The 20,431-nt window shown below is 39.5% G+C and overlaps 1 protein-coding gene across 1 annotated transcript in view; it reads left to right on the top strand.

Annotated features, from left to right (window-relative positions):
* WDR25 (WD repeat domain 25) overlaps positions 1–20,431 on the top strand; it is a 689,023-nt gene that overhangs the window by 623,436 nt on the left and 45,156 nt on the right. Inside the window, exon 5 of the mRNA XM_053697449.1 lies at positions 19,898–20,068. Within this exon, the coding sequence (XP_053553424.1) occupies positions 19,898–20,068 (171 nt within the window). The remainder of the gene's footprint in view (positions 1–19,897; positions 20,069–20,431) is intronic.

Genomic DNA, 20,431 nt, shown 5'->3' with positions numbered 1-20,431 from the left:
GTGGGTTGCAATCTGCATTAGGTAAATTGCAACCTTTTTGTACCAGGCCCTTGTCTTCCGCATAATTAGGTAGGGCTGCAGCAGCTGATCTGCCAGATCAACCCCACCCATATGCCGGTTATAAGATTTGATGCACACTGGCTTCCTTATGATCTCAGCTCTGCCACGTACAGAGACCGCCACCGTCCTCTCTGTGTGGATGGTGGTAAGAAGGTATACATCCTTCTTGTCTCTGTACTTCAGTGCCAACAGCTCCTCTTGGCGCAGAGCAGAGGTCTCCCCCCTTCGTAGCCGGGTGCGTACAAGTTGTCCTGGGAAACCTTTGCGGTTCTTTTTAATAGTACCGCAAGCTACTGTATCAAAGCAATACAGTAGCTTGAACAAAAGGACACTTGTATAAAAATTGTCTAAGTACAAGTGATACCCTTTGTTCATTAGGGGTAATATCAGGTCCCAGACAATCTTGCCAGTGGTTCCCATATGTTCTGGGCAACCTGGAGGGTCAAGGTGGCTATCCTTTCCCTCATACACCCGGAAGGCCTGAGTATACCCAGTCTCGCTCTCACAGAGCTTATACACCTTTACCCCATACCTGGAGCGCTTGGAAGGAATATACTGCTTGAATCCCAGCCTTCCCTTATACTTCATCAGGGATTCATCAACGCATATATTCCTTCCAGGTGTATAAGCCTCTGCAAACCTGGCAGAAAAGTGGGTAATCAGGGGGCGGATTTTTTACAGCCTGTCAAATTGGGGATGCTCCCTAGGGGGGCACAGGCTGTTGTCGCTGAAGTGCATGAAATGAAGAATCATTTCATATCTCTGCCTCGACATACTCTGGGAGAAAATGGGGGTAGAGCAGATGGGGCTACTGCTCCAGTAGGAGCGAACGGAGGGTTTCTTTATGATGCCCATCAGCATAGTCAATGCCCAGAATTTTTTAAATTCTGGCACATTAATGGGGGCCCATTGCTGCTTTGCCAAATATGTTTCAGGCTTTGCAGCACGGTACTGATGGGCATATAAATTAGTTTGGGCGACAATGTTCCCCAATACATCATCACCCAGAAACACCTCCAGAAACTGTTGGGGGCTAAAACCTGCCACATCTATATTTATGCCAGCATTTGCTGTGAAGGGTGGGATATCTGGCCTCTGGAGATGAGGCGTTACCCACTCTTCAGCGGCAATGGCAGCAACACGCCTCCTTCTAGCAGGGGGGCTGGCAGGGGGGCTAGCAGGGGGGCTGGCAGGGGGGCTAGCAGCCACAGATACATCACTATCAGTTGAGACTGCATCTAATGATGTATCTGAGCATATGGCAGGGTCAAAATTGGGGTCTGAGTCAGACATAGAGGCATCTGACTCTGACGCAAGGATGGCATACGCCTCCTCAACACTATATCTTTTCTGTGACATTTTTGTATCTGTCACAGAAAACCAAAATTAATTAATTAACTAAATGGCCTTTGGGTTTTTTTTAAAAAAAGTACAGCTATGCTAATGCCAGTGATTTATAGCGATCACTGGCAAGCTAGGGGTTAAATACTCTTTAAATTAAATTAACTAAATGGCCTTTGGGTTTTTTTTTAAAAAAGTACAGCTATGCTAATGCCAGTGATTTATAGCGATCACTGGCAAGCTAGGGGTTAAATACTCTTTAAATTAAATTAACTAAATGGCCTTTGGGTTTTTTTTTAAAAAAGTACAGCTATGCTAATGCCAGTGATTTATAGCGATCACTGGCAAGCTAGGGGTTAAATACTCTTTAAATTAAATTAACTAAATGGCCTTTGGGTTTTTTTAAAAAAAAGTACAGCTATGCTAATGCCAGTGATTTATAGCGATCACTGGCAAGCTAGGGGTTAAATACTCTTTAAATCAAATTAAATTAGCTAAATGGCTCTGAAAGGAGCGTTTAGGTTTTTAAAAAATTACAACAACAAAAATTAACCCCTAAAAAAATGCACAGACAGCAAAAATGTAGAGCTATGCTAATGCCAGTGATTTATAGCGATCACTGGCAAGCTAGGGGTTAAATACTCTTTAAATTAAATTAAATTAGCTAAATGGCTCTGAAAGGAGCCTTTGGTTTTTTAAAAAATTACAACAACACAAATTAACCCCTAAAAAAATTCACAGACAGCAAAAAAGTACAGCTATGCTAATGCCAGTGATGTATAGCGATCACTGGCAAGCTAGGGGTTAAATACTATTTAAATTAAATTAGCTAAATGGCTCTGAAAGGAGCATTTAGGTTTTTAAAAAATTACAACAACAAAAATTAACCCCTAAAAAATGCACAGACAGCAAAAAATTACAGCTATGCTAATGCCAGTGATGTATAGCGATCACTGGCAAGCTAGGGGTTAAATAGTCTTTAAATTAAATTAAATTAGCTAAATGGCTCTGAAAGGAGCCTTTGAGTTTTTAAAAAAAAATACAACAACAAAAATTAACCCCTAAAAAAATGCACAGACAGCAAAAAAAACGTGCAGCTGTGCTACTGCCAGTGATTTATAGTGATCACTGGCAAGCTAGGGGTTAATGGCTCTGAAAAGAGCCTTTGGATTTTAAATTTTTTAACAAATAAAAGAAATAAATCTCTCTCTGCTAAAATACAGGTCTCTCTCTTTCTCCAACAAAATGGCAAGTGAGGAGAGGGAGGGAGATCCACACTGATCAGAGTCAATATTTACAAATATTGACATGATCAGACAAATGGGGTATTTTATTATTATTTTTTTTTTCTTCTGTTATGTGTGATCAGTCCACGGGTCATCATTATTTCTGGGATATAACTCCTCCCCAACAGGAAATGCAAGAGGATTCACCCAGCAGAGCTGCATATAGCTCCTCCCCTCTACGTCACTCCCAGTCATTCTCTTGCACCCAACGACTAGATAGGATGTGTGAGAGGACTATGGTGATTATACTTAGTTTTTATAACTTCAATCAAAAGTTTGTTATTTTACAATAGCACCGGAGCGTGTTATTGCCTCTCTGGCAGAGTTTGAAGAAGAATCTACCAGAGTTTTTACTATGATTTTAACCGGAGTAGTTAAGATCATATTGCTGTTTCTCGGCCATCTGAGGGAGGTAAAAGCTTCAGATCAGGGGACAGCGGGCAGATGAATCTGCATTGAGGTATGTAGCAGTTTTTATTTTCTGAATGGAATTGATGAGAAAATCCTGCCATACCGTTATAATGACATGTATGTATACTCTACACTTCAGTATTCTGGGGATGGTACTTCACTGGAATTACTCTGTAAAAAGTACATTAAACCTTTTAATAGGTATTTATTATGTTAAACGTTTTTGCTGGAATGTAGAATCGTTTGCATTTTCTGAGGTACTGAGTGAATAAATGTTTGGGCATTATTTTTCCACTTGGCAGTTGCTTGTTTTAATTGTGACAGTTTCGTTTCTCTCTCACTGCTGTGTGTGAGGGGGAGGGGCCGTTTTTGGCGCTCTTTGCTACGCATCAAAAATTTTCCAGTCAGTTACTCTTGTATTTCCTGCATGATCCGGTTCATCTCTAACAGAACTCAGGGGTCTTCAAACTTCTTTGAAGGGAGGTAGATTCTCTCAGCAGAGCTGTGAGACTTATATATTGACTGTGATTAAAAACGTTGCTCTCTTATTTTTACGTTTCAAATTTAATTATTGTTACTTTACTAATGGGAACAAACCTTTGCTAAAAGTTGTGTTGTTTTCAAGGATTGATGCTATAACAGTTTTTCAGTTCATTATTTCAACTGTCATTTAATCGTTTAGTGCTTCTTTGAGGCACAGTACGTTTTTGTTAAATAAGATTGTAACCAAGTTGCAAGTTTATTTGCTAGTGTGTTAAACATGTCTGATTCAGAGGAAGATACCTGTGTCATTTGTTCCAATGCCAAGGTGGAGCCCAATAGAAATTTATGTACTAACTGTATTGATGCTACTTTAAATAAAAGCCAATCTGTACAAATTGAACAAATTTCACCAAACAGCGAGGGGAGAGTTATGCCGACTAACTCGCCTCACGTGTCAGTACCTGCATCTCCCGCCCGGGAGGTGCGTGATATTGTGACGCCTAGTACATCTGGGCGGCCATTACAGATAACATTACAAGATATGGCTACTGTTATGACTGAAGTTTTGGCTAAATTACCAGAACTAAGGGGCAAGCGTGATCACTCTGGGGTGAGAACAGAGTGCGCTGATAATACTAGAGCCATGTCTGATACTGCGTCACAGCTTGCAGAGCATGAGGACGGAGAGCTTCATTCTGTGGGTGACGGTTCTGATCCAAACAGATTGGATTCAGATATTTCAAATTTTAAATTTAAATTGGAGAACCTCCGTGTATTACTAGGGGAGGTTTTAGCGGCTCTTAATGATTGTAACACTGTTGCAATACCAGAGAAATTGTGTAGGTTGGATAAATACTTTGCGGTACCGGCGAGTACTGACGTTTTTCCTATACCTAAGAGACTAACTGAAATTGTTACTAAGGAGTGGGATAGACCCGGTGTGCCGTTCTCACCCCCTCCAATATTTAGAAAGATGTTTCCAATAGACGCCACCACACGGGACTTATGGCAAACGGTCCCTAAGGTGGAGGGAGCAGTTTCTACTTTAGCTAAGCGTACCACTATCCCGGTGGAGGATAGCTGTGCTTTTTCAGATCCAATGGATAAAAAATTAGAGGGTTACCTTAAGAAAATGTTTGTTCAACAAGGTTTTATATTGCAACCCCTTGCATGCATCGCGCCGATTACGGCTGCGGCAGCATTTTGGATGGAGTCTCTGGAAGAGAACCTTAGTTCAGCTACGCTAGACGATATTACGGACAGGCTTAGAGTCCTTAAACTAGCTAATTCATTCATTTCGGAGGCCGTAGTACACTTAACCAAACTTACGGCTAAGAACTCAGGATTCGCCATTCAGGCACGTAGGGCGCTGTGGCTAAAATCCTGGTCAGCTGATGTAACTTCTAAGTCCAAATTACTTAATATACCTTTCAAAGGGCAAACTTTATTTGGGCCCGGTTTGAAAGAAATTATCGCTGACATTACAGGAGGTAAGGGCCACGCCCTGCCTCAAGACAAAGCCAAGGCTAAGGCTAGACAGTCTAATTTTCGTCCCTTTCGGAATTTCAAAGCAGGAGCAGCACCAACTTCCACTGCACCAAAACAGGAAGGAGCCGTTGCTCGTTACAGACAAGGCTGGAAACCTAACCAGTCCTGGAACAAGGGCAAGCAGGCCAGGAAACCTGCTGCTGCCCCTAAGACAGCATGAATCGAGGGCCCCCGATCCGGGACCGGATCTAGTGGGGGGCAGACTCTCTTCGCCCAGGCTTGGGCAAGAGATGTTCAGGACCCCTGGGCGCTAGAGATCATATCTCAGGGATACCTTCTAGACTTCAAATTCTCTCCCCCAAGAGGGAGATTTCATCTGTCAAGGTTGTCAACAAACCAGATAAAGAAAGAAGCGTTTCTACGCTGTGTACAAGATCTGTTATTAATGGGAGTGATCCATCCGGTTCCGCGGTTGGAACAAGGACAAGGGTTTTACTCAAACCTGTTTGTGGTTCCCAAAAAAGAGGGAACTTTCAGGCCAATCTTGGATTTAAAGATCCTAAACAAATTCCTAAGAGTTCCATCGTTCAAAATGGAAACTATTCGGACAATCTTACCCATGATCCAAAAGGGTCAGTACATGACCACAGTAGATTTAAAGGATGCTTACCTTCACATACCGATTCACAAAGATCATTACCGGTATCTAAGGTTTGCCTTCTTAGACAGGCATTACCAGTTTGTAGCTCTTCCATTCGGATTGGCTACGGCTCCAAGAATCTTCACAAAGGTTCTGGGTGCCCTTCTGGCGGTACTAAGACCGCGAGGAATTTCGGTAGCTCCGTACCTAGACGACATTCTGATACAAGCTTCAAGCTTTCAAACTGCCAAGTCTCATACAGAGTTAGTTCTGGCATTTCTAAGGTCGCATGGATGGAAAGTGAACGAAAAGAAGAGTTCTCTCTTTCCTCTCACAAGAGTTCCATTCTTGGGGACTCTTATAGATTCTGTAGAAATGAAGATTTATCTGACAGAAGACAGATTAACAAAGCTTCTAAATGCATGCCGTGTCCTTCATTCCATTCAACTCCCGTCAGTAGCTCAATGCATGGAGGTGATCGGCTTAATGGTAGCAGCAATGGACATAGTACCCTTTGCACGTCTACATCTCAGACCGCTGCAATTGTGCATGCTGAGTCAGTGGAATGGGGATTACTCAGACTTGTCCCCTACTCTGAATCTGGATCAAGAGACCAGAAACTCTCTTCTATGGTGGCTTTCTTGGCCACATCTGTCCAGGGGGATGCCATTCAGCAGGCCGGACTGGACAATTGTAACAACAGACGCCAGCCTACTAGGTTGGGGCGCTGTCTGGAATTCTCTGAAGGCTCAGGGACAATGGAATCAGGAGGAAAGTCTCCTACCAATAAACATTCTGGAATTGAGAGCAGTTCTCAATGCCCTTCTGGCTTGGCCCCAGTTAAAAACTCGGGGGTTCATCAGGTTTCAGTCGGACAACATCACGACTGTAGCTTACATCAACCATCAAGGAGGGACAAGAAGCTCCCTAGCAATGATGGAAGTATCAAAGATAATTCGCTGGGCAGAGTCTCACTCTTGCCACCTGTCAGCAATCCACATCCCGGGAGTGGAGAACTGGGAGGCGGATTTCTTGAGTCGCCAGACTTTTCATCCGGGGGAGTGGGAATTTCATCCGGAGGTCTTTGCCCAAATACTTCGACGTTGGGGCAAACCAGAGATAGATCTCATGGCGTCTCGCCAGAACGCCAAACTTCCTCGCTACGGGTCCAGATCCAGGGATCCGGGAGCGGTTCTGATAGATGCTTTGACAGCACCTTGGAACTTCGGGATGGCTTATGTGTTTCCACCCTTCCCGCTGCTTCCTCGATTGATTGCCAAAATCAAACAGGAGAGAGCATCAGTGATTCTAATAGCGCCTGCATGGCCACGCAGGACTTGGTATGCAGATCTAGTGGACATGTCATCCTGTCCGCCTTGGTCTCTACCTCTAAGACAGGACCTTCTGATACAGGGTCCATTCAAACATCAAAATCTAACTTCTCTGAAGCTGACTGCTTGGAAATTGAACGCTTGATTTTATCAAAACGTGGTTTTTCTGAGTCGGTTATTGATACCCTGATACAGGCTAGGAAGCCTGTTACCAGAAGGATTTACCATAAGATATGGCGTAAATACCTATACTGGTGCGAATCCAAAGGTTACTCCTGGAGTAAGGTTAGGATTCCTAGGATATTGTCCTTTCTACAAGAAGGTTTAGAAAAGGGTTTATCGGCTAGTTCATTAAAGGGACAGATCTCAGCTCTGTCCATCTTGTTGCACAGGCGTCTGTCAGAAAATCCAGACGTCCAGGCCTTTTGTCAGGCTTTAGCTAGAATCAAGCCTGTGTTTAAAACTGTTGCTCCGCCATGGAGTTTAAACCTTGTTCTTAACGTTCTACAAGGAGTTCCGTTTGAACCCCTTCATTCCATTGATATAAAGTTGTTATCTTGGAAAGTGTTATTTTTAATGGCTATTTCTTCGGCTCGGAGAGTCTCTGAGTTATCAGCTTTACATTGTGATTCTCCTTATTTGATTTTTCATTCAGATAAGGTAGTTCTGCGTACTAAACCTGGGTTCTTACCTAAGGTAGTCACTAACAGGAACATCAATCAAGAGATCGTGGTTCCTTCCCTGTGCCCGAATCCTTCTTCAAAGAAGGAACGTCTTCTACACAATCTGGATGTAGTTCGTGCCCTCAAGTTCTACTTGCAGGCAACTAAGGATTTTCGACAAACGTCTTCCCTGTTTGTCGTGTACTCTGGTCAGAGGAGAGGTCATAAGGCTTCGGCTACCTCTCTCTCCTTCTGGCTTCGTAGCATAATTCGTTTAGCCTATGAGACTGCTGGACAGCAGCCTCCTGAAAGAATTACAGCTCATTCTACTAGAGCTGTGGCTTCCACTTGGGCCTTTAAGAATGAGGCCTCTGTTGAACAGATTTGCAAGGCTGCAACTTGGTCTTCGCTTCATACTTTTTCCAAATTTTACAAATTTGACACTTTTGCTTCTTCGGAGGCTATTTTTGGGAGAAAGGTTCTTCAGGCAGTGGTTCCTTCTGTATAATGAGCCTGCCTATCCCTCCCGTCATCCGTGTACTTTTGCTTTGGTATTGGTATCCCAGAAGTAATGATGACCCGTGGACTGATCACACATAACAGAAGAAAACATAATTTATGCTTACCTGATAAATTCCTTTCTTCTGTTGTGTGATCAGTCCACGGCCCGCCCTGTTTTTTTTTAAGGCAGGTAAATATTTTTTAAATTATACTCCAGTCACCACTTCACCCTTGGTTTCTCCTTTCTCGTTGATTCTTGGTCGAATGACTGGGAGTGACGTAGAGGGGAGGAGCTATATGCAGCTCTGCTGGGTGAATCCTCTTGCATTTCCTGTTGGGGAGGAGTTATATCCCAGAAGTAATGATGACCCGTGGACTGATCACACAACAGAAGAAAGGAATTTATCAGGTAAGCATAAATTATGTTTTTTTCTAAGAAGGCTCAGATTGGGTGACCCTAGCTTGCCCCTATGGTGAGACAGGCTAGGGACACCCCCAGATGCCCCATGATGCACCGGGCATCGCCATTTTGGAAGCCTCATGGGGGAGGGGGGGGGCGCTATATGTGGGGCTTTTTAATATTATATATTATTTATTTTTTTTAATTTTTAATTTTATTTATATACTAACTAAGTGCCTCGACCCACCGAGGCACTTAGCACATTAGCAGAGCATCGGAAGCGTGTCCGATCGCTTCCGATGCTCTGCTGCACTGCCGGGCTCCACGTGGAGCAAAACCGGAAGTGATCACTCAAGGGGGAGTGATCGCTCCGGTCCCGGCACTCCGTAACAGCACTGCAGGGATGCCCAGACATCGAGGCATCCCTGCAGTACTGTAATAGTGCCTGGAAGCGATCTTGATCGCTTCCAGCACTCACTTTAGCCGAGGACGTGCAGGGTACGTCGTCAGGCGTTAACTGCCTTTTTTTTTCAGACGTACCCTGCACGTCCTCGGTCACTAAGGGGTTAATAGCTACCTAGTTAAAATAATTACAAAATTACCTGTAAAATAAATCCTAACCTAAGTTACAATTAAACCTAACACTACACTATCAATAAATTAATTAAATAAAATACCTACAATTATCTACAATTAAACCTAACACTACACTATCAATAAATTAATTACATACAAATACCTACAATTATCTACAATTAAATAAACTAACTAAAGTACAAAAAATAAAAAATGTCGGTGATGTTAGGGAGGGCAGATTAGGGGTTAATACTATTTATTATAGGGTTATTGGGGGTATTGTATGTTTTTTTTACAGGCAAAAGAGCTGTTTTCTTTGGGGCATGCCCCGCAAAAGGCCCTTTTAAGGTCTGGTAAGGTAAAAGAGCTTTTCTATTTTAATTTTAGAATAGGGTAGGGCATTTTTGTATTTTGGGGGTCTTTGTTATTTTATTAGGGGGCTTAGAGTAGGTGTAATTAGCTTAAAATTGTTGTAATATTTTTCTAATGTTTGTAAATTATTTTTTTATTTTTTGTAACTTAGTTCTTTTTTTATTTTTTGTACTTTAGTTAGTTTATTTAATTGTAGATAATTGTAGGTATTTGTATGTAATTAATTTATTGATAGTGTAGTGTTAGGTTTAATTGTAACTTAGGTTAGGATTTATTTTACAGGTAATTTTGTAATTATTTTAACTAGGTAGCTATTAAATAGTTATTAACTATTTAATAGCTATTGTACCTGGTTAAAATAATTACAAAGTTGACTGTAAAATAAATATTAATCCTAAAATAGCTACAATATAATTATTAGTTATATTGTAGCTATATTAGGGTTTATTTTACAGGTAAGTATTTAGCTTTAAATAGGATTAATTTATTTAATGAGTTAATTTATTTTGTTAGATAAAAATTATATTTAACTTAGGGGGGTGTTAGTGTTAGGGTTAGACTTAGCTTTAGGGGTTAATACATTTAATAGAGTAGCGGCGAGGTCCGGTCGGCAGATTAGGGGTTAATACTTGAAGTTAGGTGTCGGTGATGTTAGGGAGGGCAGATTAGGGGTTAATACTATTTATTATAGGGTTATTGAGGCAGGAGTGAGGCGGATTAGGGGTTAATAACTTTATTATAGTAGCGGTGAGGTCCGGTCGGCAGATTAGGGGAATAATATTTGTTGGTAGGTAGCAGCGACGTGGGGGGGGGGGGCAGATTAGGGCTTAATAAATATAATATAGGGGTCGGTGGTGTTAGGGGCAGCAAATTAGGGGTACATAGGGATAATGTAGGTTGCGGCGGTGTACAGAGCGGCAGATTAGGGGTTAATAATAATATGCAGGGGTCAGCGATAGCGGGGGCGGCAGATTAGGGGTTAATAAGTGTAAGGTTAGGGGTGTTTAGACTCGGGGTACATGTTAGGGTGTTAGGTGCAGACTTAGAAACTGTTTCCCCATAGGAAACAATGGGGCTGCATTAGGAGCTGAACGCTGCTTTTTTGTAGGTGTTAGTTTTTTTTCAGCTCAAACTGCCCCATTGTTTCCTATGGGGAAATCGTGCACAAGCACGTTTTTTAAGCTGGCCGCGTCCGTAAGCACCGCTGGTATTGAGAGTTGCAGTGGCGGTAAATTATGCTCTACGCTCCCTTTTTGGAGCCTAATGCAGCCATTCTGTGAACTCTAAATACCAGCGGTATTTAAAAGGTGCGGGGGGGAAAAAAACAGCGTTAGCTACGCGGGTCGTTACCGACAAAATTCTAAATCTAGCCGAATGTGTTTTTGTGTATAGGTTTTGCACTTGTAACTGGTTATGCTAGTAACCATCTGTCTGTGTTTATACATCTCCAAGCCCTGGGCTTTAGGGTCCTTATTGACCTGTATATATGTCCACATGGTATAAATGTTGTTAGATAACTGACCTATTTATCACAGCCCAATTGGCTTGTAGTGCCACCCCACACACTCTATAACCAACCAGGGAAGCTATAAGATAATTCTAAATGCCAATGGCCTAAACAACTTTGGTATTTGATTTACAAGTTACACAGGTCATTAAAGGGTTAAGTCATTTACTTAAACAATATAGATATTATGATTTTTGTTTGTAGCTAAGAAAGGCTGATGCAGCCAACCAGAGAGTGGGACCATGCTGTTATATTTTACAAAACTCTCTTCACTACATATTGTACATCCATTACTGATATGGCTTCCAATTCATAATAGTTTGTGAGGTAAAAACATCATATTGATTTTCATTTTCTTCAGCTTTTCTTTCTTATAAGATATATCATGGGTACATAACATAAATTTCAAATAGCATTTAAAAAATTCTTATTATTAATTATAATAATAATAAACATACAATTTCAAAAAACTTCAACAGTACTCACATCTGTACAGCAATTCATATGTTTAGATTATTTAATTTTTACTGTTTTAGCTAATACTGTTATAAAATCTTCTGAAATTCTATATTCATCATACAGGACTTACATAGTACATTTTTATTATTGTTATTTCATATTTATAAAGCAACAACATATTACGCAGCTTGATTCATGTAGATTACATTGCAAACACGGCAATCCTATAGTAAAAAAGTGTCAGGGTTTTTTCCGTTTTGTTTGCCATGTGCTGCTGGCAGCCATTTTACTCACCTCTCTTGCTGACTCTGGTGCATACTGTGTGATGCTGCTCATTTCCTGCACTTCCTTTTATGGCCAGACTGGTGTACATCATCCGTGTGAGACAGGATGCAGTCTCAGAATTGTGATGTCATCACTTATTATTTTAAAGGGCCTCTGTTCAGTATGCTTTGCCCTTGCGTTGTCTCAGACCTGTTTGTGAGAGCTCCTCTGTATTACCTGGTTGTCTGATGTCCCTCCTGGTTCCTGATCCCTGGCTTGTTGCAGACTCTGCTGTTCTCCTTATTCCTGTTTCCGGCTCGTCTGACTACTCGTTTTGGCTCCTGACTCGGCTCGTCTGACTACTAGCTCTGGTTTTGATTCCTGGCTTGTTATTTGACTTGTGGACTTTTTATTATTTTTTGCTGTTAATAAAGGTGTGATTATTTTTGCACTTCTCGTCTAGGTCTGATTCCTGGCACCCTGACATAAAGGCATTAAAAGTCCATAAGGTTTTGTTTTCCGACTTTGATGTGACACAAACAAGACAGGATTGTATATATTCTTGTACAGTGGCTTTCATATTCAGCCACCAGAAATTCCTAGTAAGCTGTTCCAAAATCCATTGTATACCAGGATGTCCAGACAAAGGAGAACACACCGGGCGGAGCGTTCGTGGCGAGGGCGTGGTCTGTAGAGAGAGTGCACAAAAGAGGCGGGAGACAGAGCAAAAAAGAGGGGCAAGAGTGAGCAAAAGAAGGGGCAGAAAGAGCACAAAAGAGAGGGGGGAGAGAACACAAAAGAGGGGGAGAGAGAGCACAAAAGAGAGGGGGGAAAGAGAGCACAAAAGAGAGGGGGGAGAGAGAGCACAAAAGAGAGGGGGGGACAGAGAGAGCACAAAAGGGGGGGGGAGAAAGAGCAAGGGGTGGGGCAGCTGTACTGCAAAAAATGGCCCGTGTACACGGGCTTTTGGACTAGTACTACAATAATTAGTAGATACACTTTCATACAAAGTGGATAAAAGGTAGAGAGACTCTAAAGCGTACAGTTTAAATCAGTGATAGACAATTTCTGAAACCTAAGGGCCACATATAAATTTATGGCTATTAAACAAGCAAATAATATAAAATTATTATTATTATTATTGTAGATTTAAGTAAGGTTTTGGGGTGCATTCTGTCTGCTGTTCTTCCTTCCCAGAAGGCTCTTCTGAACTGTGGTCACCTAAAGTTATTTTTTTCCTAGGGCCACAAAAATTAGTGCCAAAAGCTGCTTGTAGCCTTGGGCCGCAGGTTGACGATCCGTGGTTTAAATGAAAGGGAACGTCAAAGAATTTAAGAGAGGACCAAAAGGTTTTAGTTATGAATTAAAAGAATGGATCTAAATAATTAGGCTAAGTGTAGTATGAGTAAATATAGGAAGATTGTGCAAATTTATATTATTACTATAATAAGTCAAAGAGAGAAGTGTAGCCGTGCATGAAGGGCTTGGTATGAAAAGGAAGTGAGAATAGGTTACTGTTCATCTTTTCTTGTAATAACACCAGTAGTTAGATGCAAGCATATCATATGATGTCAGTTTTCCATGAAGAGATGCAGGAAAACACTATATGTGGGTCTAGTTATATCGATAAGAAGAGTGGGAAGAGTGAGAACAGGCAGATACAGAGGTTAGACAGAGTTAATAAAAACATTGAATAGTGTAGAAAACAGCAAGACATTACAAATTGCATAGGTTTCTATATTTTCTTCAGTGCAGAGGGATTCTCATTATACCTCTAGCTGAGTTTGTAAATCTGGTGGTGTTTCTTTTTGCTGTCTGAGTTTTGATTAGCTGGTGGAGCTTTATTTGTAAATGAATAAAGGACCTGAAGCTGAGCTTGGAAATCTGATTGAAATTTATTTGCAGGTTGAATTGTGATATGGTGGATGAGCTTTGGTTGATTGATGATTTACATAGTGTATTGATCCTAAATCCCAGGAAACCTTATTGGTAATTTATCCACATAATACCCTCCCAGTGAGCTTTTTAGTTGAAAACCTAGTCAGACAATAGCATTCAAAGTGTTGCAATAAAAATCAACTTGTCAAAGATTACTTTTCTGCCATATGCTAAATGTAGCTTAATATACAGCCACCTTCTTGACAGAAGTGGCCAGTTCCATAAATTTAGATGGCCTGACTAACAGCAACCTCTCTTGGGTAAAATAAAATTCTTGTTAGGGGTTATTACTAAATTATATGTTGTGACCCTATTCTAATTAAAATTACTGGATGAGTTTGAATAGTATTTCAGTTCTTGGTTAATTTTAGATAAGCCATTATTTTTGTCATATGGCTTTAGATTGGGCAGTTTGGCTGCAGATATGCAGAAGCAAAATGCTAACGTTCTACAAATTATAGCTGGTAATCGTGTGTGGGTAGAAGGACACTTGCAGAAATCACTGCAGGCTTAATTGAAAAAAATTGGAAACCTTTAAGGATTAAAATATCTAGGAGACCACATACCACCTCCACAAACCATCTTCCATTGGTTTTGGAACCATAGTGGCCAGTATGAATATTAGAGCTCTGTACACTGACATACTACATAAGGAGGGGCTAAGTCCTTTTCTGCAGGAACTATCATGCACAGCATTCCAGGTCTGAACCTTCATGTAATTCCTCAATGATAGGTTAGCTAGAAAACTTGAGAAACAAAATATCACCCATAGGAAAGAGTAGCAATTAAACATAACATTTTTTGGATGAATGTAAAAGCTATTTAACTTAAAATTAAACTAATACAGCAGCATCAATTGTGTACTATAATGGTATAGTGATTATAACAGGAAGTATGTGTAAGACCATGAGCATTAGCAAGACGTACACAACTGATACTATATATTAGTTTTAGTTTAAATGTAATCTGCTTTTGTTTCACATTTTGCATTCAAAAACAAGTATCAGTATATTTAAATGCAGCTCTTTCACATGGATCATATTTTTTTTTTCACTTCCCCTTTATAGACTTAAAGGGCTATGATAGTTTAAAAATTATTGGCGCAATTACATATACAGTTTAGGTTTCAAAGCTTGCATATCGGGTGAATCACATATGCGGCACCATCTGATTATATACTGCTATAAGTCAGATAAACCGGCGACGTTAAGAAATGTGCGGAAATAGAAATTTCTGAAGTCGCCAGTGACTTACAGTAGTTTATGAACTGCTGGCGCCTAAGGGAAAAAAAATGTTTAATCGCCCGTAAAAGTCTTACCCACCTCCAAAAAATTAACCCGACACGTCAAAACCCCTATATCCGCCATCCCCCCACATTGCAACTAATAATAAAATGTATTAACCTCTAAACAGCCATCCCCCCACAATGCAATCTACCTATGTAAACTATTCACCTCTAATCCGCCATCCCTCCACAATGCAAAGTATCTAGCAACACTATTAACCCCTAAACAACCATCCCCCACAACGCAAAGTACCAATAAACACTATTAACCCCTAAATCGTCACCCCCCACAACGCAAAGTACCTAATTACCCTATTAACCCCTAATCCGCCAACTTCCCACATCGCAAACTACCTAGCATTTGCTGCCCATTGCTGCGTGACTACTCTCTCACGCAATGGGCAGCAAATGTAAATATATATGTATATTAATATATACATATATGTGTATGTGTTTATATGTGTATATACACATGTTAACACATAAATATATATGTATAAAAGCATATACATATATATTTACAGAAATAACACAGTCCCCATAGCCAATGTAAAGGCACATTTCAGTGACGTTTTTTTTTAACACCCCACACCAGCCACTTTTAACCTCTTATAACTGCTTTTAGGAGTTCTATTTTTAAGAAATAATGATGCTCTTTGTTTTTTATTTTCATTAACAGCACACTGCTTTATTTTGGGGGCAATTGGGGCACATTTAGAAAATTAATCAGCGATCTGATCTCTGGTTAATTTTCTGAGCGCTTATTGCTGCAGCAAGCTCACGGTAGCAATACCAGCCACGATTTGCCCTTTTGCTTGAGTGCGATAAACTAGCACACCACCTGTAATCTAGCCCTATGTAAGATTACAAAACCAAACCTCCGATATATTGATATTAGCTTTAACTATAGAGTGCTATTGTATATTACTGTCATTGTGAGCCCTGTCAGAGCCACTAGAATGCGACGGGACTTCATTGTGTTAAAAAGTACAAGTGTTTTACATTTTGTGAATTTGATTGAAACCTTTTATACCGTATGACACATTTATTGCAGTGTTCAACACAGTAATAACATATTATTTGGCCAATGATGTTTCTTTTGTAAGAGCGAGTTGGTTTCTACTTATCTGAGGTTCTTACTTGTTTAGTGTAAAAGGGACCCTTAATTATACAACTCAATGACTCTAACATTGGTTTTGTTGCCTTCACAGTATGACTTAGGCAGTGTGGTGTTTCATATATCTGTGCCTTATATGCATTAGTACATGAGGGGCAAGTTTATTGTGTCTTAAAAATATTACAGCAACAGGACCCAGAATTCCTTTCTCACTCAAACTCACTGGGCTCAGACTCATTTGTATACCGTTTTACTGTGTACCAGGGCAGACTGGAGCCAAGACTTCAGTAAAGGTTATTTGCTTTATACTCCTCTCATATGTTTAACTTTCCTGGGGTATTGCTCATTTTCTTCACATTGTTAAAGGACAAGTAAACACTGCTCACAGCTTCAGTTTTTAAATAAGTTAAAGGACCAGTAAATAAGATCAACAAATGCATGGTCAGACATCCCAACTCTCCCTGAAGTTTAGGGAGTCTCCCTGATTGTAATAGCGGCTCCCTGATGCCAGCAAATGGAATCCAATCTCCCTGAAACTCCAAGTACTATGATCCAATGTGGCCCAAATCCGGAAAAGTGTTTCTTTAAGGAATGCCTTTAGTTGCTGGGACGTTACAGAACCCTCATAGCATGCATCAGTAACCAAAAAGCCCCCACTGATTTTAATAAAATAATAACACAAATACTACCTTATTTACTGCACGTAGTTAAACTTCGTATTCTAAAATATTTGAGCATTCAACAAGCGTACGATCACTGGAAAATAAGTTTGTTGTATGTGGTGGTGCAATAAAGCTACTTTTTTTTAATGTGACTTTAGTGGGAAGCTACTTAAATGATACGTCTCTATCTTATTTAAGGTTTCAAGGTGTCCAATATATAACTGGGAGGGGGGGGTTGCAGCGCAGTAGCGGGAGAAGCCACCTCCCTGAAATTAGTTTTTGCAGGTTGAGATGTCTGCATGGTAAAAAGACAATGCAATAGCATTTAGTCTGATCTTCAAACGAGTAGTAGATATTTTTTTCTGACAAATTTATGTCTATTTCCACTTCCCCTGTACCATGTGACAGCAATCAGCCAATCACAAATGCATATACGTATACATTGTGTGAATTCTTGCACATGACTCAAAAAATGTAAATATTAAAAGACTATGCACATTTTGTTAATGGAAGTAAATTGGAAAGTTGTTTAAAATTGCATGCTCTATCTGAATCATGAAAGTTTAATTTTGACTTGAGTGTCCCTTTAATTGCTCATATAGTTTTCTTACTTTTATTTTTTTATAAAAATACCTTTCTTTTTGTTCCGCCATTTTGTGATTCACTTTACTCCCTGTCAGACCATGGTCCTCCCATGGGTGAGGGAGTGGTCTACTTCTGTGATTGGCATTCCTATATAGCTAATCACAGAATATATTCAGATGACCCCCAAGTGAGTGCATTGGCATTAGACTGTTCCTTGCATTATGTGCACTGCTGTAACTGTGTAGTATACAGTACATAGACTTAGATTACAAGTGTTGCGGTACGGCTGAAAAATTGGCCTTGGTCATCTCACCCGTATTACAAGTCGCCACAGTACGGCTACACCGCTAGCGTTTTAGCCTATACAGCAACTCTCCATTCCGCACTCAAAAAATGGATTTTGAGTGTGGAATTTTCATGTCACCCGTATTACAAATTGTGCGGTCCGGCTATTCTGCTAGCGTTATAGCTTATACCGGCACAATCCATTCCGCTATCAAAAACCAGTAGTTATGGATTTTGGGAAACAAAAATGTTTCCCAAAACTCATAACAACAATTTTGCAAAGTACAGTAACACCCATAAATTACCTATTAACCCCTAAACTGCCATCCTCCCACATTGCAAATACTATAATTAACATATTAACCCCTAATCCGTTGCCCAACCACATAGCGACTACCTAAATTTAAGTATTAACCCCTCATCTTTAGTCCCCTGCATCACCAACACTAAATAAACCAATTAACCCCTAAACCGGCGAGCCCCCATATTGCTAACACCTAAATAAAATTATTAACCCCTAATCTGCCACCCGCATCATAAATACTAACCTAAACCTATTAACCCCTAAACCGCCGGCCCCCCACATCACATCTACCTAAAAAAACCTATTGACCACTAAACCGCCGTCCCCCCACATCGAAGCAAACTATTAACTTGTAAACCTAACATCCGTTAACTTTAAATTAAACTTACAATACAACTACCTTCAAATAAATAAAAACTAAGCTTAAAGGGACACTGAACCCAACATTTTTCTTGCGTGATTTAGATAGAGCATGCAAATTTAAGAAACTTTCTAATTTACTCCTACTATCAAATTTTTTTCATTCTCTTGGTATCTTTATTTGAAAAGCTAGAATGTAAATTTAGATACTGGCCCATTTTTGGGTAACAACCTTGGTTGTTCTTGCTGATTGGTGGATAAATTCACTCACCTATAAAGTGCTGTCCAGTGTTTCTGAACCAAAAATTTTCAGGCTCTTTAGCTTAGATGCCTTCTTTTTCAAATAAAGATAGCAAGAGAATGAAGAAAAAATGATAATAAGAGTAAATTAGAAAGTTGCTTAAAATGGCATGCATCTGAATCACAAAAGAACTAATTTGGGTTCAGTGTCCCTTTAAACTATAAATAAACCAAACATAACTAATTAAAAAAATATATATACCAAAAATAAAAAAAACTAAATTACTAAATTAAAAAATCCTAACAGTACAAAAATACTAACATTACAAAAAAAACCAGTCTAAAATTACGAAAAAAATAAATAAATCTAAGATTACAAAAAATAATAAACAAAATTATCCAAAATAAAAAAAATTAAACGTAATCTAATAACCTATAAAAATTATATATTTTTTAATTTGTTCTTCATTAACTGTGTTACTATGTTTTCAGGATAATCTGGTATGTCTGTAATACGTGCCTCATTGTCCTCTCTTGTGCTCCTTTTTTGTTTTTTGCTGCTTGATATTTATACTTCCAATGCTAGTAAGGATTAGTATAAAGATTAAAGGGACATTAAACACTGAATACATTCTATAAATTTAGCATTGAGATTATGCCCACCTCCCTCTAGTCATGGGTGCTATATCTTTCACTGCATTCCAGTGCTGACCTGTTTTCAAGTGAGCAGTATAACCTAGGTTCCAAAAAGGCCACACCCATAATTAAATAGAGGTTTCAGATTTCACAGATTTCTTTTTTTTTTTTTTTGTCAGGTTATTAAGTAAATTGCATATTTTGAGAAAAAATTGCCAGCATATATTGGAGAAAATAAATCAGTGAGAACTGCAGGGATTTAATAACTTAGAGACAATATGGGTCTAAAGATGAAAAACTCGCAGGCATGGAGAGAAATGAGTGCAAATTGTTTGAGTTGTTTTTGAGCATTAAAATGTAATGAAAGAAATCCTTTACATCCAGAACCTCAGATAGGGCTAGATTACAAGTGGATCGTGTTAACTCCGCTTGATTTAATTTTTTTTTTGCACATGCTGGGTACCACGCGTTTACTACAAGTTGAAAGTAAAAAGTTTTCGCTCGCGTGATATCCCGACACGCACAAAAAGCCGAAGTTTGAATATCGCGACCACGTTAATGTATTTCCCCAAGTAGGATTTCTTCTTTCTACTAAATATATATATTTTATTAGTGAGAAATTATCATTTTGAATTTGTACTATGAAATTAGATGTAATTGCTGGAATATCTACCTAATTCTACCTATATTATTCTGTGTTTCAGGTTATAAGAGTATACAAAGATGCTGTTCAACAGCATTTATCTCTTCTCTTCCTTCATGACGGAAAAGAGTTTCTCAGTACTACTGATGCAGTAAGTCGCGATTCCGCTGACCGGACAATCATAGCATGGGATTTTGAAACTGGTGCAAAGATCTCCAATCAAATATTTCATGTGAGTTCAATATAATGAATAATTTTTTTGCCATAACTATAGATTATTGTATAACCTTTCACTATTTAATTTGGATAGCATGTTATTTTCACGAAAGTGAGGGACAAGGGTTACTTAAGGACAATAGTACTTAGTACACAGTTAAACCTATAAATATTCAACAGATACAAAGTTAAAGGGACAGTCTAGGCCAAAATAAACTTTCATGATTCAGATAAGCCATGTAATTTTAAACATTTTTCCAATTTACTTTTATCACCAATTTTGCTTTGTTCTCTTGGTATTCTTAGTTGAAAGCTTAACCTAGGAGGTTCATATGCTAATTTCTTAGACCTTGAAGGCCACCTTTTTTCAGAATGCATT

Source organism: Bombina bombina, chromosome 1 (assembly GCF_027579735.1).
Source record: "Bombina bombina isolate aBomBom1 chromosome 1, aBomBom1.pri, whole genome shotgun sequence".
Lineage (NCBI taxonomy): Eukaryota > Metazoa > Chordata > Amphibia > Anura > Bombinatoridae > Bombina > Bombina bombina.
This window is presented reverse-complemented; position numbering and strand designations above follow the sequence as displayed.